The sequence below is a fragment of the Lontra canadensis genome, unplaced genomic scaffold (assembly GCF_010015895.1).
Source record: "Lontra canadensis isolate GAN:19392208 unplaced genomic scaffold, GSC_riverotter_1.0 scaffold232, whole genome shotgun sequence".
Classification (NCBI taxonomy): domain Eukaryota; kingdom Metazoa; phylum Chordata; class Mammalia; order Carnivora; family Mustelidae; genus Lontra; species Lontra canadensis.
The window spans coordinates 35,268-59,810 of NW_022631226.1; the positions used below are offsets into that span (position 1 = coordinate 35,268).

At 45.6% G+C, this 24,543-nt stretch overlaps 2 protein-coding genes across 4 annotated transcripts; both read left to right on the forward strand.

The window, feature by feature from the left end:
* The first annotated feature begins 488 nt into the window (after positions 1 to 488).
* PPM1G (protein phosphatase, Mg2+/Mn2+ dependent 1G) lies at positions 489 to 20,424 on the forward strand. The gene is made up of 10 exons (XM_032849562.1): positions 489 to 809; positions 14,764 to 14,833; positions 15,327 to 15,412; positions 15,735 to 15,867; positions 16,547 to 16,962; positions 17,869 to 18,003; positions 18,342 to 18,576; positions 18,964 to 19,093; positions 19,396 to 19,498; positions 19,816 to 20,424. Exons 1-10 carry the CDS (start codon positions 690 to 692, stop codon positions 20,020 to 20,022), a joined length of 1,635 nt encoding a protein of 544 aa, XP_032705453.1. The 5' UTR covers positions 489 to 689; the 3' UTR covers positions 20,023 to 20,424.
* A 430-nt stretch (positions 20,425 to 20,854) lies between these two features.
* ZNF513 (zinc finger protein 513) lies at positions 20,855 to 24,490 on the forward strand. Of its 3 annotated transcripts, none has more exons than XM_032849579.1 (4): positions 20,855 to 20,955; positions 21,495 to 21,650; positions 22,641 to 23,228; positions 23,320 to 24,490. In XM_032849579.1, the coding sequence occupies exons 2-4, from the start codon at positions 21,626 to 21,628 to the stop codon at positions 24,144 to 24,146; spliced, it is 1,440 nt and encodes a 479-aa protein (XP_032705470.1). In that variant the 5' UTR covers positions 20,855 to 20,955; positions 21,495 to 21,625; the 3' UTR covers positions 24,147 to 24,490. The 3 variants fall into 3 exon arrangements, with proteins under 3 accessions (XP_032705470.1, XP_032705468.1, XP_032705469.1); XM_032849577.1 differs by lacking the exon at positions 20,855 to 20,955 and adding an exon at positions 21,047 to 21,246; XM_032849578.1 differs by lacking the exon at positions 20,855 to 20,955 and adding an exon at positions 21,288 to 21,372.
* Positions 24,491 to 24,543: the final 53 nt, after the last annotated feature.

The window sequence follows — 24,543 nt, forward strand, 5'->3', positions numbered from 1 at the left end:
TATTGTATTAACTCGAATGATGTTACAGATTGAGGTTTTCATTTCCTTTAGTCAGAAAAAGACTCTCTAATAAGGCCAGGCCAGGCACTTCTTGCGCTCGGAACAAATACTAGTTAACTTTAATAGAGCCGAATTGGGCGGGTTTGCGGAGCCTGAGCGCGCGGTGGGGAGAGGGGACTGATGCACTGGAGGATGGATCGGGAGGGCTGGGTGCCACACAAAAGAGCTACGACAAACACGCGAGAGGCCGGAGTACGGGGGCGAAGGCAGGGCGGGGTAGCGAGGGACAGCTGGTGGACAGCTACATATGGCAAGCCACTCGCCGGGCCGCGGGAGGAAAGCCGCGGCCGTTGGTGGGCGTGATCGCGCCAGTCTCGCGGGAGCGGCGGTTGGGCGGGCCGTTGTCCCCGCGGGCGGGGCGAGTTGCTAAGGAAATGACTACCCGCAGCGCCGCGCCGTGCCGCGCCGCGCCGGCCGGGCGGGGTCTGAAGCAGCGCCGTTTCCGCTTCCGCTCCCTCTCTGCTCCCGTCCCGTTACCGCCTCCTCGCTGGCCTCGCGCCTTTCACCGGCACCTTGTGTCGGCCGTGCAGCCGGGCCCGCTCCTGCCACGCGCGCGCCCCCGGGGCTCCGGCTCCGGCACGGGTCGCGCCCCGGTCGCCTGCCCCTGAGGCCGCCGGCCAGCCGCCGCCATGGGTGCCTACCTCTCCCAGCCCAACACGGTGAAGTGCTCCGGGGACGGGGTAGGCGCTTCGCGCCTGCCGCTGCCCTACGGCTTCTCCGCCATGCAAGGCTGGCGCGTCTCCATGGAGGTGAGGCGGGAGAGGCCCAGAGGCGGGCCGCTGCAGGGCGGGAACCTGACGGAGGAGGGGAGCGGGGGTGGGGGGGATGGGGTCATCCCCCGGGAAGGGTCCGTATCAGAAACCTGCAGCTGCAGCTGCGGCGGCAGTTTGACCGGCGGCAGCGAGAGTGGGCCCGGGCCCGAGAGGGAACTACCGGTGCTTGGGAACCGTGTCTCGGTGGCCGGTTTGGCGGCGAGAGCTCGGCCATGTGGGGAGAGGCACCTTCCGCCCACTGACCGCCCTCTCCCCGTGCCTTCGCGCCATCCTCTCCTGCCAACCCAGCCCTCCAGGCTCATAAACGGTGTGAGGTGTAGTGTGGGAGTGAAGATGAAAAGAGGGACTGTTTATTCATTTACTTTTGCGAGGATGAGGAGAATAGACGGGCATGACTACTTTTTTTTTTTTTTTTCTTCCTTAAATGTGTGCTGTGAGAGGCCTCTTTGGACGAGGAGTTTGACAGTGAAAGAAGCCTGGGCGAGCAGTCTGTTTCAAATTCTTAAACACCTAGTTGCTTGGCTCTGGTCACCGAATGTTAATTTCAGAGGCTTGACCTGACCTCCGGGAATTGTCAGTCGTTTGTATTCTCATCAGGGCCTTTTACGACCTTTGGAAAACTTCAGTAGTGTCGATCGGTATCACTCCTTTTTTTTATTATGCTTGGTATTTTTTCCTCGGAATTTTTCTAAGACTTAATTTGCAATTGTCATTTGCCTGTGCTTGTTGGGGTTTATAGTTTCCTTGATTTGCAATCATTCCATCATAACCTACAAAGAACTGATTTTTTTTTTCTTTTCTAGAAAACTTCTTCTGGATAAAAGGAAAAGGGAAAATTTCTGGATAGAAAGAAGTAGAATTGGGCAAAATGGATGTGAAATTATAAGGGAGAATAGGGGAAACCATGCAGGGAGAAAGGGAGAAAGACGTGTGTAAGACCTGTCTTTGTGAAGAGTGTTGTGAGATCTAAGCAGAAGGGCCAGGGAAATGCCCTTAATTATTTCTGGGATTAAGGGTTGATTGCTTAACTAGGTGGGCTTCAGGTAACAGCCTAATACTACTGTCTCCCTGGGGAATTTCTTCAAATCCCTCACTCCTCCCTGTGGTTAGCTCTGGAATGGCAGTATAAACTTAAATCGTTTGTTCTCAGATTCAAATTTTATACCCACAGATGACTTTAAACTGTTCTGTCATTAGGTATAGCATTTCAAGAATGAGGAGAATCCTGTAGTTCATCTCATCTAGTTTGGCTCCCTCATTTTATAGCGGGGAAATTGAGGCCTAGAAATGTTAGGACATTTGTGCCTTGGTGGAAAGAATCTGTGGGATGAAGTTCGAGACAGTTGCTGAACACTGTTATTATAGTGTGTCAACCTGAAGTATAGCATTCATATTTCAGTGGGGTGCTCAGCATTGAGCTTACTGGGTGCTTGGTAAATGTAACTGAGTGTTGGAAATATCTGGATTGAGCTTCGAAAGAAAAACCTTAATAAAGGGCTGGGCTTTGGGTTAGTTGCTAGTTTGGAGATTCCATTTCTATGGCATTTTCTGTTAATATTGTAAGATTTGAGGTGACTCATCTCACAGTAAGGCTTATCCTTCAGGTTTCTCATTCCTTATTTTCTAGTTTCTTCTCTGCTGTGGTTTTTCTAGGGTTTTGTTTTATTTTGTTTTGTTTTTTGGTACTTTTCTGTCTAGTTTTCTTTAGTGAGTTGTTTGGATATTTAGTTTTCCAAGTTGTTTGCCTGGTGATTCTGTTCTGTTTGCTTCTCTGCGGGGTATTTCCCTTTATTTTTGGTTTCTCCTTTGGTAATTAGAAAATTAGAAAATGACTCCCCCCACCCCCTGCCCCATCAGCAGCTGTTTGGTTTGTAGAAATCTTGTTAGAATATTTCTTAGATCCTAATCTTCCTCCTGAGAGGTAACCAGTTTGGGTTTTAAAATCTTCCTGTTATGTTCTTTCTCAATTTACCTTTGTTTGAATGGTTATCTTTAATCAAATCCTCTTGAAGTCCTGCTTTAGATCCTTTTCTGCTGCATCAGTACTTTTCCTTCTGGCTTTGTTTCCTTTCTCTACAAACTATAACATACTTTCCTTGCTATGGCAAGTCCATAACTATGACTTGTAGGCTCTTGAGTGAATCTTACCTTTTAAGAAAGTGTACACACCTGTTCCTCTTAATCTTTAGGACTCAATCCCACCTATTTATTAAGTCTGTTGACCTTATTTGCTTGGTCCTAATGATTCCTTTGAGGTAAGTTTGTGCCAAAAGACATTACAGAGGTTGCTAAAATCCTAATTGTTGTATAGATTCAGCCTTAGTACTATTTTACCCCTTCTCTTGAGGCAAGGATGGCAACTATCAATAGCGGGCATTTTATACTTTCTGCCTCTCCAGCCCCTCTTGCTGTGGAACCAGGGTGTTTTGAGGAGGGGTAAACAAAATACCACAGTTGATGTTCCCTTCCCTTCTTCCTTCTCCATGGTTTGGAGGGACCCTCAAGCTGGTTGAGGTATGTATTTTGTGGGTTAACAGGTAGGTCGTGGAAGGGTGCCTGAGAAATATATATGGAAAGGCTCTGAGTTTTTGGTGGCTAAGAAGTCCAACCTGAAAATGGTTTTAGTTGATGTAGTCTTAAAGGGACATGGATACTTTTAGTTTTGGGTTATGAGGTTCTCTGGAAGTGATAAAACTGCTTTCCTTGGGGAGTTAGGTGTTTTTTTTTTTTTTAAATTCTGTGAATTATATTTGCCTTTAAAAGGCAGTATCAATACCAAGAATATACTTTTGAGTAGGCTAGCTGTTTACTGCCATAAAGAAGCTGGCTTATTAGTGGTCATAAAGGGTCATCTAGAATTGAATGTAGATAATGTTAGGCAGAACATTCTTAAGAGACCTACATGACAGTTTTAGTCATTATGTTAATGGAGCAGAATATGAAATGGGATATACTACAAGCATTGTGTGGGGTTCCCCTTAAAAGAGGGTATCTGAAGGCTGAAGAGCACTTTTTGTCCGATCCTCAGATTAATGCCTCATCTCTATGTCTTAAAGCACTTTTTACTTACTGAACCAGATCAGAATTCCTTTGTCCAGGATGCAGTTAAGCAACTTCTATAAAAGGGCATTCTTTTAATTTGATTAGCATGCAGTACCTATTCACAATTCAGAGATAGTATGAAATGATATGAAATGTATATCCATGAATATGGAGAAATTGTTTTCTATTTTACTATTCCTTTGTAAGTTCTTACACAAATGGAAGTTAAAATCAGAATTTATTCCGTAAGATTTCAAGAATATTTTACATAAATTATTTCTATTGCCCAATCCTATACCAGATGTTGCTACTGCTTCTCCATCCTGACCCTCTGTTGGGTTATATCATCTTGGAATTGTACTTTGAGAGGTAAGGTAAGGAACTGTACTTTGAATTTGAGTATAGAAGTTTCACAGATCTGATCAGTAGTTCTTGCCATAGTAAGCTGTTATTTATTTATTTATTTATTTATTTATTTATTTATTTTTAAAGAGAGATCACAAGTAGGCAGAGAAGCAGGCAGAGAGAGAGGGGGGAAGCAGGCTCCCTGCTGTGCAGAGAGCCTGATGTGGGGCTCAGTCCCAGGACCCTGAGATCATGACTGAGCTGAAGGCAGAGGCTTAACCCACTGAGCCACCCAGGCGCCCCTGTAAGCTGTTTTTAAATTATGCTGTCTGAAAGCATAAATCTTTAGAACTTATCTCAAAGCATCGCTAATATATAATGACGTGCTTTAAACTGAGTACTGATTCCAGAGGAGTTGTTTTCTGTTTCCCTTTAGATCCTGTCCAGAGATGGAGTCTATCAACTTTTAATCGCGTATAGTACCTAAAAATGTCTATACAGGTTTCTTATAAACAATTTTGAGATATAGTTCATATACCATATCCATTTAAAGCATACATTTCAGTGGCTAATGTATTCAGAGTTGTACAGCCATCACCACTATCAATTTTAGAACTGTTTTATCACTGAAGAAGAAAACCTATAACCATTACCAGTCACTCTCTACCTCCCCTCCTCTAACCCCTTGCAACCACCAATTTATATTATATCTGTATGGATTTACCTATCTTTAACATTTTATAAAAATGGAATTATAAAAGTGTCACCTTTTATGTCTTTATATATATATTTTTTTAAGATTTTATTTGAGAGAGAGCATGACAGGGAAGGAGGGTAGAAGGAGAAGGAGAAGCACATTCCCTGCTGAGCAGGGACCCCCATCCCGACATTGGTTTCGATCCCAGGACCCCGAAATCATGACGTATGCTAAAGGCAGGGCTTAACTAACTGAGCCACCCAGGCGCCCCTCTAAACAGTATTTCTAAGAGTCACTCATGTTGTACCATGAATTCTTTTAGATGGCTGAATAGTATTCCATTTTATGGGTATTTTGTTTATCCATTCATCAGTTAATGGATATTTAGATTTCCACATTTTGGCCATGATGAATAATGATGCTAAGAACATACATTTATAAATTTTTATGTGGAAATAAGTTTTTATTTCTCTTGAATATGTTGTAGGAGTGGAATTGCTGGGTCATATAGTAACTCCATGTTTAACATTTTGAGGAGCTACCTGTTTTCCAAAGTGGTCTCACCATTTTGCATTCTTACCAGCAGTATATGAGGGTGTCAGTTTCTCTACAGCCTCCCCTTTTTATTATAGCCGTTTTAGTGGGTGTGAAATGGTAGCTCACTTTATTTTTGTTTTTGTGGGTTTTTTTTAAATTTTATTTTTTTATTTGTCAGAGAGAGAGAGAGAGAGAGAAAGCACAAGCAGGCAGAGTGGCAGGCAAAGGCAGAGAGAGAAGCAGGCTCCTTGCTCAGCAAGGAGCCTGATGTGGGACTCGATCCCAGGGCTCTGGGATCATGACTTGAGCTGAAGGCAGCAGCTTAACCAACTGAGCCACCCAGGCATCCCCTCATTGTGGTTTTGATTGTATTTCCCTGGTAGCTTATGTTTGACCATCTTTTCTTGTGTTAATTGCCACTTACAGATCTTTGAAGAAATGTCTGTTTGGATCTTTTGTCTGTTTGTATTGGGTTGTCTCCCCCCCCTTTTATTTTTTTGTCTTTTTATTGAGATGTAAGGATTCTTTATTTTGGATAAAAGTCCTTTATCAGATAAGATTTACAAATATTTTCACCTATTCTGTGGGGTGCCTTTTTGCTTTCTTGTCCTTTGAAGCACAAAGATTTTGAATTTTGTTGAAGTCCAGTTTCTCTATTAAGAGTTTTATAGTTTTAGCTCTCATAGCCATTGTGGGTTAATTTTTGTGAATGGTGTAAGAAAGAGATCCAGTTTCATACTTTGACACGTGGATATCTACTTGTCCCAAAACCATTTGTTAAAAAGCCTATTCTCCCCCCCCAGCCCCCCGCACTGAATTATCTTGGCATCATTGTTAAGATCATTTGACTATAAATAATGAGGGTTTATTTCTGGACTCCTTCCATTCCCATTGATCTGTGTACTTACGGCTCTGCCAGTACCACACTGTCTTGGTTACCATTAGCTTTGTGGTAAGTTTTGAAATTAGGAAGTGTGAGTTTTCCAGCTTTGTACTTTTTCTTATTTCTCCTTTTCTGGGTCCCTTCATTTCCATATGAATTTAAGATAAGCTTGTCAATTTCTGTGCAAAAGGCACTTGGAATTTTGATAGGGATTGTGCTGAATCTGTAGATCTAGTTGAGTGTTGCTATCTTTAACAATACTAAGTTTGTAGTTTTCTTGTGATGTCTGTGGTTTAAGTATCAGGATAATATTGGCCTCAGAATCAGTTGGGAAGTGTTGCTTCCTCTTCTATACATTGGAAGAGTTTGTGAAGAATTGGTATTCTCTTAAAAATGCTTGGTAAAACTTACCATTGAAGCCATCTGAGACTGGTCTTTTCTTTATGGGAGGTTGTATGTGTATGTATGTTTTAATTATTTTATGTTAAGTTGTGGTAAAATACACATAACATAAAATCTTCCATCTTCACCATTTTGAAATGTACAGTTCAGTGCATTCATACTGTTGGGCGACCAATTGCCAGAACTATTTTCATCTTGTAAAATTGAAACCCTATACCAGTTAAACAGCTCTCCATTCTGCCTGCCCTCTGCCCCTACCACCTGGCAACCATTCCACTTCCTATTTCTATGAATTTGACTACTCAAGGTAACTCCTAGAAAGACACATTTGTCATTTTGTGACTGGCTTCTTTCACTTAGCATAATATTTTCAAGGTTCATCCATGTTATAGCATGTGTCAGAATTTCCTTCCTTTTTAAGGCTGAATAGTATAGTATCCATTGTATGAATATACCACACTTTGTTTACCCATTCATCTGTTGATGGACTCTTAGGTTGTTTCTTCCTTTTGTGTATTGTGGATAAAGTTGCTGTGAACATGGGTATAAAAATATATCTTCAAGACCCTGCTGCTAAGTCTAAGACTGAGGTGTCTGCTGAGCGCCCACTTTCTGGTTCGTAGATGTCTGCCTTCTAGTTCTATTTTCAAGACAAGGGAGCTATTTGGAGTCGCTTTTATAAGGGCACAATCTCATTCATGACCTAATTACTTCCCAAACACCCACCTCCAAATAGTGTCATGTTGGGGATTACATTTCAACATATGAATTTTGGGAGACACAAAATATTCTATAGCATTGAGGTAATACATGCACGTAATTTTAAAAGTCAGATAGTAATACATGACTTTTTAAAATAAAAAATGTAGTTCCCTTCCCAACCACCTTCAAACTTTTTGTCTTGGTTTATAAAGATTTAGATAAGTTTATGTATATAAATGTAAATGGTTGATCATCCAGTAACACAGGAACATTTGTGGATGTATTTATAATCTTAGGAGATTGACATCAGGCAGGATAAGCAGGATTTTATTAATATAGATCCATTGGTTGCCTAGAAGATCAGAAGGTTCTGTATGATACGTGATTTTAAGTAAGGCAAGGCCTAAGGTCCCTGACTCAGGTGACCTATGTGTTCTGAGTCATCTCCTTCAGACTATCAGCTGTTAGTGTGTTACGATGCATCTCTAGGTTTAGGATAGGAAATGAGAGAGGCGGCATCTGTAAGGTATTTGTCCTGAGGCAGCTAGAAACTCACCATCATAAACAAACATGGAGTCCTACTACATCGCAAAACATAGTTTTAGGCCCCAGAGCTGTAAAGAAATTTTTTCTGGTTTACGATACAGTTTTGGACCTAAGACTCTTTTTCCCTCATGGAATGCTGGATAGCAATACAAGACAGTATATGCTGAGTAACCATATTATTGGTAGAGACAGTAAATATTAAAAGAGTTTGGAGAGAGGAATGATCATAGAGTATTGGTGTGATTGAGAAAGAATTCCTTTTTTTTTAAGATTTTATTTATTTATTTGACAGAGATCACAAGTAGGCAGAGAGGCAGGCAGAGTGGGCAGGGAAGCAGGCTCCCTGCTGAGCAGAGAGCCAGATGTGGGGCTCCATCCCAGGACCCTGAGATCATGACTTGAGCCGATGGCAGAGGCTTTAACCCACTGAGCCACCCAGGCGCACTGAGAAAGAATTCTTGGAGATGGTGAGACTAACTGGACCTTAAGGAGAGAGTATAAATGGGGACAAAAGGAGAGGAGAAGAGAGGAAGGAGAAGAATGAGAACGAGAAGGATATCGGAGGGGAGGGATAGGAGGAAGGACTCTTGAGGCTTGCTTTCTACTTTGCTGGGGTGACGTAGTCAGTGTTGAGTGGAGTAGTTTCTTTTGGGGAATGGTATGAAAATTAAGAGATTAGTTTATAGAGATGGGTAGGAATGATGATTGAGTGCTTTAAATTGCCTGTAAGTTGTGTGGAATTAATCTTATATCCAGTAGAATTCATTGAAGTTTTTAGCAATAAAGTGTTGTATTGGGAAGGGTAATCTGGCATCTGAATGTATGTAGGCTGGATTACAGGGGCAGAGAGTAGAAACAGGAAGGAGATAAAATGCTAGTAAGAGTAAAGTAATCCAGGAGCAAAGTTATAAAGGAAAAGTTAGTAGGACTTGGTGATTGGATGGTAGAAGAGAACCAGAAAGTAAAGGTGAACTGATATTAAGTGTTGCCTGGGAAAGTTAAGATTCCATGATTAGAAATAAGACCTACAGGGGAAGTTCTGATTTTTTTGAAGATTGCTGAGTTTCTGTTTACATATGTTAAGTTTGAAATGAAGGGACATCCTGTAGAAACAGGCAACTGGAACTTCACAGAGCCCAAGAGAACTTTCAAGAAAGCTGACATGGTTTTCACTGTTTAATTATGTACAGTATTTGGGAAAAAATGAAGCCTGCAAAATGGCTACTTGGGTTGCTATTATGGTTATTGCCTGCTCTGTGAAGTAGGAAAAGGAAAAGATTTTGAGATTAGAAGTTTAAGAGGAAAATAAATCTAAAAAAAGAGAAGATGATTTTAACCAGTTTCCAATAAATGGTTTAATACAGGTTTTGTTGAATTAAAAGAAGAAAAGAGGAGAAACAATGCTTTGGAGGCAGAAGTGAAGGAGAGGTTGGGTAAACCGGTAGAGAAATTTTGAGGTAGAATAGAGACGATGAGGTAGTTCTTGAAATATGACCTTGATCTAAGTAAAGCAAGAGGTTAGCTCATCTGCTAAGAGTGAAAGAAGAGCATTGAGAACTTGAACAATGTGGGAAAGGTTTGTGACTGACTGTAGTGAATATATTTAAGCACCAGTGCAGAACACGTGAAAAAAATGCTGAATGGGATTAGGGTGCGCAATCAACATGGGTTCATGACATTTTATGACTAGCAATACTTAGTGGCTCTGATTCAGGGGCAAAGAAAGCAGTTGGTCGGGTTATACGAGGTTGGATGAGTTTTTCTAGATTGCTAAGAGACAGTGTTGAAATACTTGGCTCTGGCCCAGAAAGGTCAAGAGGGAAAGAAAAGCAAGGGTAAAGGTAGGTAGGCTCTGAACAGAGTTGCAAAGGGGGAAACTAAAGTGCTTAGAGAGGGTAGAATAGTTCCAAATGATAAAATAGACCGAGGGCCTTACCAGGAAGTGAAAGAAAAGGTAGTGTGAAGTAGTTCTAGGAACTGAGACCTCAAGATATAAGATGGATCTTTACAGTAGGCATTCCTCTTTGAGAATAAGAATAGGGAAGAAAAATGTGAGGTAGGTGCTGATACCAGAACAGAATATACATTTGTTGAATTCCAGCTTACAAGGAGTTTTACATATTTTGCAACTATTGCATCACAATACTTCTGTGGTGATAGGGTAAGTATGGTAGCTATTCCTGTTCCATATTATAGGAGAGAAAATGGAGGCACACCAAGAGGTAGCTGGCCAGAAATCCTGCAGTATATCATAGCATGGCCACTTGAGGACAGTTCATAGGTTCATTTTGTCATCATTAGCATTCAAACCAGAACAATATGGCATATTGTACAAAAAGTTATAAAGTAGGGGCGCCTGGGTGGCTCAGTCAGTTAACCGTCTGCCTTCGGCTCAGGTCATGATCCCAGGGTCTGGGGTTCGAGTCCCACATCAGGCTCCCTGCTCAGCGGGGAGCCTGCTTCTTCCTCTCTCTCTGACCCTCACCTGTGCTCTCTCTCTATGCTTTCTCTATCTCAAATAAATAAAATCTTAAAAAAAAAAAAGTTATAAAGTAAAAAAAAGAGAAAATAATTATTACTCAATTCTTATTCTCCACCCAGACTTCTAGGATATATATACAGGTACTTTTATTTTTTTCTCCTTTTATCACTTAATATATTGTGAACCCATTTCCAAATGAACACATTCATTTCATTTTTTAAAATATTTTTTATTTTTTTAAAGATTTTATTTATTTGAGAGAGGCAGGACGGGTGAGGGGAGCACGAGCAGTGGAGGGGCAGAGGGAGAGGGAGAAACAGATTCCCCACAGAGCAAGGAGCCTCGATCCCAAGACCCTGAGATCATGATCTGAGCTGAAAGCAGACTTGTTTAACCAACTGAGCCACCCAGGCATCCCCTACGTACTCATTTTTAATAGCTGCATTCTGTTGGAGGGATGTATCCCTTGTAATCTAATTTCTTCATGGAAATTAGGATGTTCATAATTGTTCTTTATTGTAAATAATGCCATAGTGATCTTTTTTTTAAGATTTTATTTATTTGACACAGAGAAAGGGAGAGACAGCGAGAGAGGGAACACAAGCAGGGGGAGTGGGAGAGGGAGAAAGCAGGCTTCCCACCGAGCAGGGAGCCCAGTGTAGGGCTTGATCCCAGTTATGACCTGAGCTGAAGGCAGACATCTAACTGACTGAGCCACCCAGGCACCACTATAGTGATCATTCTTTTTTTTTTTTTTTTAAGATTTTATTTATTTATTTGACAGACAGAGATCACAAGTAGGCTGAGAGGCAGGCAGAGAGAGAGAGGTGGAAGCAAGCTCCCCGCTGAGCAGAGAGCCCGATGCGGGGCTCGATCCCGGGACCCTGGGATCATGACCTGAGCCGAAGGCAGAGGATTTAACCCACTGAGCCACCCAGGCGCCCCTATAGTGATCATTCTTTTTGTTTTTTTGTTTTTTTTTTTAAAGATTTTATTGATTTATTTGTCAGAGATCACAAGTAGATGGAGAGGCAGGCAGAGAGAGAGAGAGAGAGAGAGAGAGAGAGAGAGAAGCAGGCTCCCTGCTGAGCAGAGAGCCCTACGCGGGACTCGATCCCAGGACCCTGAGATCATGACCTGAGCCGAAGGCAGCGGCTTAACCCACTGAGCCACCCAGGCGCCCTATAGTGATCATTCTTATATGTATCCTTGTACCCTTTTCTTATTACTTCTATAAAATAAACTTTTGGAAGTCCAGTTGCTAAATCAAAGGGCATGTGCATTTGAAATTTTGATATATTACCAAATTGTGTTTCAGGAAGGCTATACTAATTTATATTCTTATTGGTCAGGATATGAGGATGTGTTTTTATTCACTCTTATTACCCTTGGTTATTATTAATCTTCATTATTCTAATTTGCACAAAAGCATATTTCCTTGTTTTTAATCATTTTTCTGTTTTTTCAAAAGTTCATATGAAGCTAGATCTGCTTCACATCACATGCTTTTGTGAGAAACAGATGAGGAAGTCAAAAAAGATGAATAGAGGTGTGTGAGTTCTGATTTAGAGTGGTACTGCAGGACAGAGAATGATTGTCCTGTTCCATTAGGAAGGAGTGGACAAGTAGACTGCTCTTCCCTCCCCTACAAAAAGTGGAATTAGTTGGGGGCGCCTGGGTGGCTCAGTGGGTTAAAGCCTCTGCCTTCGGCTCAGGTCATGATCCCAGGGTCCTGGGATGGAGCCCTGCATCAGGCTCTCTGCTCAGCGGGGAGCCTGCTTCCTCCTCTCTCTCTGCCTGCCTCTCAGCCTACTTGTGATCTCTGTCTGTCAACTAAATAAATAAAATCTTAAAAAAAAAAAAAAGTGGAATTAGTTGGACCAGTTTCTCAGATTCTGGTGATACATTGAGTCTTTTAAAAATATTTAATTTACTTTTGAAGAAACTGAACATTCCTGTGGCTCATCTCGCTCCTATCTTTCTGCACCCTCTGGTTCCCACCACAGTTAACTGATTTTCTTTAGCTTTCTGTGTATCCATGTAGTATTGCAGTATGTAAAGACAAATATCTATTCCTGCGCTCCCTCTTACACAAAAGCAGCTTACTAAATATGTCATTCTGTACTTTGCTTTCCTTCTGCACTTTGCTTTCCTTATTTAACAAAATATCTTGGAGCTCTTCCATGGATTTTTTTTTTTAAATGAAAGCAATACTTGTGGAACTCCAGAATTCACTAAAACAATTTTAATTTAATTTTACTTAAGTGAGTACAAACATAGAACTGGGCATAAATTCCGTGCCAACAAACCACACTACAAAATCGACAGAATTAAAGTCAACATTAATATGACACACTGTTTTGCTGATCATGACTTAGGTAGTGACTGCTGAGGTACAGTTGCTTATGGCTTTAGCAAGCGTGTACCACACTGTGTCCCATGCCGATTCAGTTCCCCTGCCCCTTTTCTGTAATCCCAACTCAGTCCTCTGTTCTGCCTTTCCTTTATTCCATAGCACTATCATGTTTCTATAGGAGTTACAGCATCATGCTATAGGATTTAACTATTTGTTGTGTTTATTGTATATATTCCTCGTGAGAATATAACTTTCTTTATGAAGCACAGGTCTTCATTTTATTCACTGATATATCCCAAACACTCAGAAGTGATCCTGGAACATAATGGGTACTCAAATATTTGGTGAAGGAATAACAAATGAATTCTTAGGCACATAAAGTCTGAGAACCACTGGTGGAGGATGCTGAGGCAATAGATGGTCATAAAGGCAGGCCAAAAGGTGCTGAGAGGAGAGGTAGGTCCAGTAAGGTCTAACCCTGGCTCAGCAGGAAGGGAGGCCAGTGTGGCTGGTGGTGGAGTGATTGGAAGAGGGAGAAAACCTTTTTGGTCTATGGTGCTCTCTAGGTCTTGGGGATGGGGCTCAGAGGCGATTGTTCACAACTTTATTAGATGGGCCATTGAGGGCCCTCTCTGGCAGCCCATTAGATTCTGGGACACTTTCTCCTAGAATCAATCAGCGGGAAATACAAAATAGTTATTTTTGCATTCTCTCATTTACTACCTTAAAATAGCCTTTATTTTCTAGATTTGTATAATGAAAGCTTAGTCTTACTGCAGGGACAACAGAAGAACCATTGCACCGATTTCCCAAGTATTGATACAGCTAGAAAAGTTTAAATGCCTCAAAGAGGAAGGAGAACCATTAACTTACACAAGGATCATCAGTCAGAGTAAAAAGCTGATTATGTTTTTTTTGTTTTTAGAAAGTACCTGAAAGGGAGGTGGGGTTGTGTTCCAAGATGGGGCAGAGTAAGCTACAGTACATTCTCGCCTAGGTTCAACATCTTAGGGCCTAGCCTGGAAGTTTGCCTGGGGTGGCGGAGTTTTTTTATTAGAAGAATTTGATCAAGCCCAGCCTTCCAACCATGATGTTGCTGCAGCAGGACCTTTGCAGACTTCTCTTCAGGTGTGCTAATGCCATCAGTGATGAATGATATCTTATTTCCAGCTGGGGGTAGGAGGTGGGAAGGCTAATTACATGAGGCATTGTAAATTCCAGTTAACACCAAGTACTAAACACAATGTAGCTTAATAACATTATTTGTTGGGAGGATTCTTTTGTAAATATATCCTCTGCCTATCCTGAAGGTAACTTACTGAGTTAAGCTTTGAGAGAATGATTTGTTTAGATGGTGCTTTGGAGAAGTGGTGGTATAAGTGTATGTGTATATAGTTCTACAAATTTTAGTGCTTTCACTTAGGCATTTTAGGTTTCTCCTAGCAACTTGTCAGGTTGGTAATGCCCTCAGGTCTCTTTTTGCTATCTTCCCTAACATTTTCTTTCCTGAAGTTCTCTGATTCATAGAATGGGTCTAGAAGTGACTTTAAAGATCCTTTATTCTGGTTCTTCCCATAGTTGCCACAAATCCAAAAGGTCAGGTCTAGAGTTCCAACAGCCAAACATTCTGCCATCTGGACTGAGCTCTCCTAGGCCCAAGGCTGCTAGACTGCAGAGGTAGTGACCTGAGTCCTCTCTCTCCCTTCTCCCCTCTCCGCTTCCTTTCCTCCCCTCCTTCCCTCCTTTGGCTCTTTTCCTTTCTCCTTTCCCTATACTTATTTTATCATCCCATTTTCCTTTCTTATTTCTAGGTCATGTAGGTCAGCCGGGGAAGGGTTAGTGAGATTAAGGCATGAAGGCGATCCTTAGGACCTGAGGTGCACAAGGAAGAACATCCTTTGACCTTGAGAAGTGCTAATTATGCTCTCTTTTTCCTAGGATGCTCACAACTGTATTCCTGAGTTGGACAGTGAGACAGCCATGTTTTCTGTCTATGATGGACACGGAGGTAACTTTAGCAGATCATATTGGTGACATTCTTGAACGCCAGTTCCAGACTTTTGGGGGCAAGAACAGGTCCTTAGTAGTTCTTTTCCTTTCCAAGGTTCTGGTCCTCAGATACCATTTCCTTCCCAGTGCTGTTTTTCTCTATTCTGCCATTCTGTTTTCATAACAGGATATTGTATTAGTTTATAATCTGACCAGGCCTTGTTTTAACCCCGAAAGCCTCTTCCTGTATTAGAATTTATTTTTTTTCCCACTGAGAACTAAGTATATAAATGAGAAAAAGACAAAAGGTATATTAACATAGTCCTGAAGAGTTGATGGTGAAATCCATTTTCTGGCTCAGAACTTCCTAAACAGTTATCTTTCAGATAGGTTTCAGTTGTATGAGATAGTCATTTCCTCAACCCTTGGGGTTCACTCCAGTATGACATGTAAATACTATATGACTTTGTATGTGGGAAGCAGTGCTCTGGGTGACCTTACCTTTCTTCTAGGGGAGGAAGTTGCCTTGTACTGTGCCAAATACCTTCCTGATATCATCAAAGATCAGAAGGCCTACAAAGAAGGCAAGCTACAAAAGGTCTGTCTTTTCGTAGTGCTCCTTCTCTACTTCTGTAGGCTTGCCCTTGTTTTCCAGTCCTTGTTTTTTTCTTTCTTACTATCAGTAAGCTGCTGCTTATTGCATTTCTTAAAGAATTCTATTCCACTGGACCTTTTTAGAGCTGCTTCATTATTCTCAGGTCTCTGAACTGTTTTTTATTGATATGTCAGTGTCTCCTTGTATGGTAGATCACGCTGTAATTGGCATGCCATCTTTGTACCCAGGCTGTATATAGGCAATTCATGTTGTATCCACTGTAGTTTTTTCTACACTTGCCTCATACTGTTTGACTTATATACAGGCATTAGAAGATGCCTTCTTGGCTATTGATGCCAAACTGACCACTGAGGAAGTCATTAAGGAGCTGGCACAGATTGCAGGGCGACCCACTGAGGATGAGGATGAAAAAGAAAAAGTAGCTGATGAAGATGATGGTGAGTTTGGCATCCCTTGTTTGAGAGGAAATCAACATTTTAAAGAACTCTTCTTTAATATGTATTATTTACGTGTCAATTCTAAGAGAGGATGACTTCTTAGGGACTTGGGGAGTCCTCACATTAAAGAACCCTATGTTCTATGCTCCATGAGGTTATGGAAGGAGAAGAATTAACCTTTGTACCTAGTGTCCATAATTGTAAGGATTTTTATGTACATTATCTTTTGCCATTGTGACGGGGTCTCTCTGGTTCCTGTTAATGTTTATGTGACCCTTTTTTTAAGACTTGGAACTATCATTAGCCTCAGCACCAGTCACTAAGCCTGGTCTGTAGGCCTAAAACTAGCGTTGTAGGCTTCTTGGCTCCTCAGCCATAATGAGGTTTCCAACTTATCAGTCAAAAATGAGAGTACAGTAACTAGTACTACAGTAACTAGTATTCCTTTGACTAAGAATAGGGTGAGAGACAACAACCAAAGGAAGTCTATGCAGGCAGATATTACTCGAGAAGGAAGCAAGAGGGTGTTCTGAGACTTGATAGGAAACTTGATAGGATCCTTGAGTGGGCGGTGGTGGGGAAGTTGAAACTCAGCCTGCAAGGGTTGTGGAAGTGGGAAGGGGGGCTGGTCCCATGAGGAGTCTGGGGTGGGGGTGCTGATTCAGCCTCTTCTCTGCAGTGGACAATGAGGAGGCTGCGCTGCTGCATGAAGAGGCCACCATGACTATTGAAGAGCTACTGACACGCTACGGGCAGAACTGTCACAAGGGTGCTCCCCACAGCAGACCTGGAGCTGGGACAGGCGAGGAGCCAGGGTCCCAGGGCCTCAACGGGGAGGCAGGACCTGAGGACCCATCTAGGGAAACTTCTTCAGAGGAGAATGGCCCCACAGCCAAGGCCCGCACTGGCCTTTCCTCCAACTCAGACCGTGGGACTGAGGCAGGCCAAGGTGGCGAGCCTGGCACTCCCACTGGTGAGGCTGGGCCTTCCTGCTCTTCAGCCTCTGACAAGCTGCCTCGAGTTGCTAAGTCCAAGTTCTTTGAGGACAGTGAGGATGAGTCAGATGAGGCAGAGGAGGAAGAGGAAGACAGTGAGGTAAGGGCCTGTGGGCGCGCACAGATGCTGAATCTGCAGAGAGGGCCTGTTTGGTTATCATGCATATCTGTTGGCTCTTTTCCTTCTCTGTTTTTTTAAGTTTTAATTTTTTTTTTTTAATATTTATTTATTTGACAGAGACAGATCACAAGTAGGCAGAGAGGCAGGCAGAGAGAGAGAGGGAAGCAGGCTCCCCGCTGAGCAGAGAGCCCAATGCGGGACTCGATCCCAGGACCCCGAGATCATGACCTGAGCCGAAGGCAGCGGCTTAAACCACTGAGCCACCCAGGCGCCCTAAGTTTTAATTTTTTAAGTAATTTCTACATCCAACTTGGGGCTTGAACTCATAACTCCAAGATCAAGAGTTGCATACTGTCCCAACTAAGCCAGCCAGATACCCCACCTTTTTCTATTTTTAGATCAGCCCCCAAGACCTACTACATTCCAAGGTTTTCTTGAATTCATTATTTCCACCAACATAGGAACCGTCAGCCTTCAGACCTCTTCCTTTGTTGGTACTATAACAAATAAATCTAGTTCTAGCCTTTCAGAGTCTGTCTCAGAGAGAACAAGAAGGTGGTGGTGGTTAACTTTGGGTATTTGGGTATTTCCTTCTCTGGGCCACTTATTTTCTGGCTGTGTTGCCTGGAAAGTGCTTTTGGCTGAGAGCCCTGGCCTTCCGTAGGACTTCCTCCTCATGACTGTTGAACCCAGCTCAGGATATTAGTTCTACTCATCTAGCTCTCTCCCTGCCCCTAAATTTTTCTATCATGATCATACAGTTGTATCTTTCAGTGCTTTCAGAATCTTCGTTCAATCAGAGCCTCTTGGTTCTGAGTATGAGTTGGGGGGAGGGGGGCAGGGGGTCATCTCAGTCTCAGCAGCCTGGGATCATCCCTCTGGCAGGAATGCAGTGAGGAAGAGGATGGCTACAGCAGCGAAGAGGCAGAGAATGAGGAAGATGAGGATGACACTGAGGAGGCTGAAGAGGACGAGGAAGAAGAGGAGATGATGGTGCCAGGCATGGAAGGCAAGGAGGAGGTGTGTAGGGAAGGGGAGCACCAAGTCTGTAAAAGCCAAGAGGCAGATGTCATTCCCTGATAGTGATTTCAGGACAGGGAATCTCCTTGCTGCCTTAGTACTGAAGTCTTGGTATGGGGGCATTTATGCTATAAGGGGAACTAGGTCTTTAGGGAACAGTTAGCTCAGAGTAGAAAGCATGCTCTAGTCTTTGGAAAGACTAAATCCATCCCTCTCCTGTTTGTTAGAGCTCTCTTGGTGGTCCCAGTGAGAGGAGAGCATAAGCAAATGATCAGGGGCGCACCAATGAGGAGTTTGTGTCCAGAAGCTCCCCTCATGCTCCCTTTCTTCCTCTTAAGCCTGGCTCTGACAGCGGTACCACAGCGGTGGTGGCTCTGATACGAGGGAAGCAGTTGATTGTAGCCAACGCGGGAGACTCTCGTTGTGTGGTGTCCGAGGCTGGCAAAGCTTTGGACATGTCCTATGACCACAAACCGGAGGATGAAGTGGAACTAGCACGCATCAAGAATGCTGGTGGCAAGGTCACCATGGATGGGCGAGTCAACGGGGGCCTCAACCTCTCCAGAGCCATTGGTAAGGGCCAGGAATATGTGGGGAAGACTTCGGGGGTCTTATTCTCTTTCCAGACTCCCTGGTAGCAAACTTTAATCTTAAAAGGCCCTTGTACCTTTTTCTAAGTCCTTTGGTATCTATGACCTTTGTCTGTAAAATGTCTCCATGAGATAGGTATGGTAGCTGTCATTTTTGGATGATTTAAAAAAAACAGGTTAGTGACCTACCTTAGATATAGCAAACTGAAGATAGGGCTGAAACTAGAAAAACTGGAACTCAGTTTTCCATTTACTTAGATTATGGAACTTTGTAAAGAAGGGAACTGAATGGCAAGGCTTGACCAGCCTTGAGCACAAGTCTTTGGGGAGTGCTTAAACTGCTCATCAACCAACCATTCCTTTACCTCAGGAGACCACTTCTACAAGAGAAATAAGAACTTGCCACCTGAGGAACAGATGATATCAGCCCTTCCTGACATCAAGGTCTTGACTCTCACTGACGACCACGAATTCATGGTCATTGCCTGTGATGGCATATGGTGAGCACCAGTAGAATGACCTAAAATTCCCTTTTTTATGCAGCATTACTTTTCTTGTAGGGCTCTGAGCTGGTTTGGCTTTTTCATCCCTCTAACAGCTGCATTCAGCACTTTTCTCAAACAGCCCTAGCATTAGAGCCTAGGCAGGCAGAAATCTTGGTGTCAAAACCCCCAAGACTAAGGCAGAGCAAAGGACTGTCCTCCTTAGGTATTTACATTGGTTCTGGGGGCTGTCACCTCTGTCTATATTCCTCTCTTTTGCCTTAGTGGGACTAAAGAAGAGTTTATTGTTTTTGACCCAGGAATGTGATGAGCAGCCAGGAAGTTATAGACTTTATTCAATCAAAAATCAGCCAGCGTGATGAAAATGGGGAGCTTCGGTTATTGTCATCCATAGTGGAAGAGGTGAGTGCCTGGGCAGAGGAGAGAGGGCATCTGGTTTGCATAGCCAAGGTTTTGTCTTGTGACCTGAGCTAAGACTAGAGCTGGGAAGTTACCACTAACTAATGACAGATGCTGGTCTAGAAAGTTCCATTTTCCTTAATTTCCCTGACTTATCCTCATGCCTTATGCACTGGCAGGTGGCCTGTTTTGTGACGTCTGTTGCCTCTTCTCCTCCTCCTGCCACCGTCTCAGCAGGTTCAGCCCTCTTCTGGGAGTTTAGGTTCCTAGGAAGGTGTTCAAACCCTGAAGCTGAGCTATCTGCATTGTCCCTTTTGTAGCTGCTGGATCAGTGCCTGGCACCAGACACTTCTGGAGACGGTACAGGGTGTGACAACATGACCTGCATCATCATTTGCTTCAAGCCCCGAAACACAGCAGAGCTTCAGCCAGAGAGTGGCAAGCGGAAACTGGAGGAGGTGCTCTCTTCTGAGGGGGCTGAAGAAAATGGCAACAGTGACAATAAGAAGAAGGTCAAGCGGGACTAATGGTTGTCCAGACCCCTGCCCACCTAGACTGTTTTTTGAGCCCTCTGGACCTGAGACTGAGTTTTGTCTTTTTCCTTTAGCCTTAGCAGTGGTTATGAGGTGTGCAGGGGAGCTGGGTGGCTTTACTCAGCCCATTCCAAAGAGGGCTCTCCCTCCACACAGCAGCCTGGGAGCCTCTGCTGTCTTCCCCAGCCGCCTCCTTGCTCCTTGGGGCTCATCACCGGTTCTGTGCCTGTGCTCTGTTGTGTTGGAGGGAAGACTGGCGGTTCTGGTTTTTACTCTGTGAACTTTATTTAAGGACATTCTTTTTTATTGGCGGCTCCATGGCCCCCAGCCGCTTGCACCCGCTCTCTGTTGTACACTTTCAATCAACACTTTTTCAGACTAAAGGCCAAAACCTAATTGTGCCAGTGGTGTCCTTTTTTCAATAATGCTCTCCTGCCCGGCCCACCGAGAACTCTCTGGCCCCACATTCGACCTCCTTGGTAGTATCTACCAAGCCCCTCAGCGCACTTGTGTGCCTGTGCGCGCGTGTCTGTGTGTGTGTGTGTGTGAGCGCGCATGTGTGTGCGAGCGCTCGCCAGACCTGTGTGAGGCAGAAGGGACCAAGTATTGCAGTTCCCTGAGCTGCTGGGCAGGCTGGCCAAGCCTCACGGCTCATCCTCACCCTCCACCGGAATCAGGAATAGTTGACTAGTTCCTGCAGGTAAGGATAAGGACCTGCTGGGCGGCTACCAAGACTTAAAGCCCGGCCAAGGCTTCTCCTACATTCTTCACCCGGCTGGTTTCTATCTCATCTCTGATTGGCTCGCTCGCTTCCTTTCGTCACAATCACTTCCTGGTCATGCTGTGGACGTTTTCGCCGCTTCTGCTTTCCACGGACTACGCCTCCCGTGTGGCTCTGCGGCAGCGGAAGCGGAAGCGAGGACGGAGGTACCAGCTGGTCTCCGTAGGGGGGTGTAGGGGGCTCCATGAATGGACGCGGCGGCGGCGGCGGGAGCGGCCTGAGCTGGGCGCCGGGGCCAGGGCCGGGGGCTGCCCGGGGCCCGCGCCGCTGCATGGAGGCGGCCCGCGGGCCCTGAGAAGAAGGGCGGGCGGGCAGGCGGGATTGGGAGGGGCGGGGCCGGGCGGCCGCAGGCCGGAGGCGCGTCGGGCTGGAGCCGGTCACGATGCCCCGAAGGAAGCAGAGCCACCCGCAGCCGGTGAAATGCGAGGGGGTCAAAGGTCAGGGGTCAGGGGCCGCGAGGGGGGAGGAGTGGGGGTGGGGTCAGTGGAGTGGGTTCAGGTCGGGGTGGAGGGGGACTCCTGAGGGATGGGGTGGGCGATCTGGACTCCTAGCTTCCTACCGAGGTACTAAGGGAACCCGAGAGGGTCTGTGAGTTCGGGGAGTACGAGCTTCGCGGTAGCTCCCGGGGTGCGGATCATGGGCTCGGCTCCTGAGGGAGAATCTACAAGCCCCCTCCCTTCTTCAGTGGATACCGAAGACTCCCTCGACGAAGGACCCGGGGCCCTCGTATTGGAGAGTGATTTGCTACTAGGCCAGGATCTGGAGTTTGAGGAGGAAGAGGAAGAGGAGGAAGGTGACGGCAACAGCGACCAGCTCATGGGCTTCGAGAGAGACTCTGAAGGTAGGTTTGAGGGACTTGGTCAAGGATTAGTGGCCGCTGGAACTTAAGCCCTTCAAGAGACGGGTTAGGATTTAGTGCCAGTGAGCAAAACATGAAACAGTGCCACAACCTAGGGATGATTTTAGATTTGAGCTAGATTTTTTTCACTTGCCTAATGGTCCAGTGAGCTCCATCACTTTGTTGAGGTGAAGTTCTGGGGCCTGGTTCAAAGGGTATGAATAGGACAGTGGATGAATCACATGGAGCAACTGGTTAAAAGTTAATGTCCTTTTAATAACCTTGTTCTCCTGTCTAGCACATTCTTTATATGAAGTTAAAGAGGGTCAGGGAAACAACTTCTTGTTGAAATTAAGTTGTGCCTAATCTGCCTTTCACCTGCAGCATAAACCCTTTTCTATTGAGGTTTTGGTCCCTACCCCCAAGTGTTCTTGAACATTCCTTTTCCCTGTCAATCTTAACATCACCCCATCCTAATTTGGTGCACCATCTACCCACTTATGCCACCTATACAAAGGATGTTTTTGAAAATCATTGAGGGAATCCATGTAAAAGAAAATCTTTTAGGCACGTTACTTTGTTTCCACTTCTCTCTAGATTTGGCCTCACTCTTGACATAGTTTTTATTATATAATCAGCTCTATACTAAAAAGGACCTTCCTAATACAGAGCTTAGAATAAGGTCTCAGGCCTCTGCCTTGTGTATTTTCACTTTACTTTCTTATCCCAAAAATCAGCTAATTACATTATTGATTCATTTCAGCCTGTGGTCCACTGTGAGCCTTTGATCTTTTTCTGTGCAGTGGAGTTAGGTACAGCTGTCATCACTAGGTTAGTACAGGCTCAGAAGCAGGTAATTCATATTGAATTTTCAGGATCACTGAAGTGAAGGGTCGGGCCAAGCAAGGGCGAGGGGTGGGGAGACACCACTGAGCGAATTTGGAGCCTGGTCCTACCCCACGTTGATGTCTCTTCTCATGTCTGTCTTGCCAGGAGACTCTCTGGGGGCCAGGCCTGGGCTTCCCTACGGGCTGAGTGATGACGAGTCTGGGGGCGGCCGGCCACTAAGTGCTGAGAGTGAAGTTGAGGAACCAGCCAGGGGTCCAGGGGAGGCCAGGGGTGAGAGGCCAGGCCCAGCCTGCCAGCTGTGTGGGGGGCCGACAGGTGAGGGGCCGTGTTGTGGGGCAGGAGGGCCGGGTGGGGGGCCCCCGCTGCCCCCACGGCTACTATACTCATGCCGCCTCTGCGCCTTCGTGTCCCACTACTCGAGCCACCTGAAGCGGCACATGCAGACACACAGCGGGGAGAAGCCGTTCCGCTGTGGCCGCTGCCCCTACGCCTCAGCCCAGCTCGTCAACCTGACGCGACATACCCGCACCCACACTGGCGAGAAGCCCTACCGCTGTCCCCACTGCCCCTTTGCCTGCAGCAGCCTGGGCAACCTGAGGCGGCATCAGCGTACCCACGCGGGGCCCCCCACTCCTCCCTGCCCGACCTGTGGCTTCCGCTGCTGTGCTCCACGTCCCACCCGGCCTCCCAGTCCCACAGAGCAGGAGGGGGCAGTGCCCCGGCGACCTGAAGGTAAAAAGCCAGAAACCAAAAGAACCTGGGACATGGGTGGGTGGCGTTGGGGATACTTGGATTCATAGCTCAGGTCTCATTGTCCCCACAGATGCTCTGCTGCTTCCAGATTTGAGCCTCCATGTGCCACCAGGTGGTGCCAGTTTCCTGCCGGACTGTGGGCAGCTGCGGGGTGAAGGGGAGGGCCTCTGTGGGACTGGCTCAGAACCACTGCCAGAGCTGCTGTTCCCTTGGACCTGCCGGAACTGTGGACAGGAGCTGGAGGAGGGCGAGGGTAGTCGGCTGGGAGCTGCCATGTGTGGGCGCTGCATGCGAGGAGAGGCTGGAGGGGGTGCCAGTGGGGGGCCCCAAGGCCCCAGTGACAAAGGCTTTGCCTGTAGCCTCTGCCCCTTTGCCACTCACTATCCCAACCACCTGGCCCGGCATATGAAGACGCACAGTGGTGAGAAGCCCTTTCGCTGTGCCCGCTGTCCCTATGCCTCTGCTCATCTGGATAACCTGAAACGGCACCAGCGCGTCCACACAGGAGAGAAGCCCTACAAGTGCCCCCTTTGCCCCTATGCCTGCGGCAACCTGGCCAACCTCAAGCGTCATGGTCGCATCCACTCTGGGGACAAACCTTTTCGGTGTAGCCTTTGCAACTACAGCTGCAATCAGAGCATGAACCTCAAACGCCACATGCTGCGGCACACAGGCGAGAAGCCCTTCCGCTGTGCCACCTGCGCCTACACCACAGGCCACTGGGACAACTACAAACGCCACCAGAAGGTGCATGGCCATGGTGGGGCAGGAGGACCTGGCCTCTCTGCCTCTGAGGGCTGGGCCCCAGCTCACAGCCCCTCCTCTGTGTTGAGCTCTCGGGGTCCGACAGCTTTGAGTGCTGCTGGTAGCCGGGCTCTCCATACGGACTCGCCCTGAACTAGGTCCTTCTCCCTCAGGGCCCTATGGATTAGCCCTGCCTCTCCTGTATGTTTTATACAGATGGACCAGAAGCCACCTCCTACTTCCTCCCCCGCTGGCCAGGGGCTCCACAGACTAACCTAGGCACTATATGGACCAGCTCAGACCCCATGGGCGAGGGGCCCATATGGACCAGGGGGCCTTGCCTTGACTGATGCACTTCATGAGCTCAGTGAGAAGGGCCCTGCGTTCACCTCCACTGCTCCCAGGGGCAGGAGAGGAACTGGCTGGGGGATTGCCCAGCCTCCCACCTGTTTATTTAACTTATTTCAGTGCTTTATAATAAAGGAAACACTAACAAAGCCATGTCTACGCTGAATTGGCAGTGGCAAGCACCTTAACCTTAGCGCAGCAG

What these genes read in the sequence shown, in the direction of transcription:
- PPM1G (XM_032849562.1), top strand. Translation starts at nt 690, where the DNA reads ATGGGTGCCTACCTCTCCCAGCCCAACACGGTGAAGTGCTCCGGGGAC. An exon ending in TGTCTATGATGGACACGGAG is followed by an intron (nt 14,834 to 15,326) that starts GTAACTTTAGCA and finishes CCTTTCTTCTAG; the next exon opens with GGGAGGAAGTTGCCTTGTAC. An exon ending in AGGAAGAGGAAGACAGTGAG is followed by an intron (nt 16,963 to 17,868) that starts GTAAGGGCCTGT and finishes TCCCTCTGGCAG; the next exon opens with GAATGCAGTGAGGAAGAGGA.
- ZNF513 (XM_032849577.1), top strand. Translation starts at nt 21,192, where the DNA reads ATGCCCCGAAGGAAGCAGAGCCACCCGCAGCCGGTGAAATGCGAGGGG. An exon ending in CTTCGAGAGAGACTCTGAAG is followed by an intron (nt 21,651 to 22,640) that starts GTAGGTTTGAGG and finishes CTGTCTTGCCAG; the next exon opens with GAGACTCTCTGGGGGCCAGG. An exon ending in AGTGCCCCGGCGACCTGAAG is followed by an intron (nt 23,229 to 23,319) that starts GTAAAAAGCCAG and finishes TTGTCCCCACAG; the next exon opens with ATGCTCTGCTGCTTCCAGAT.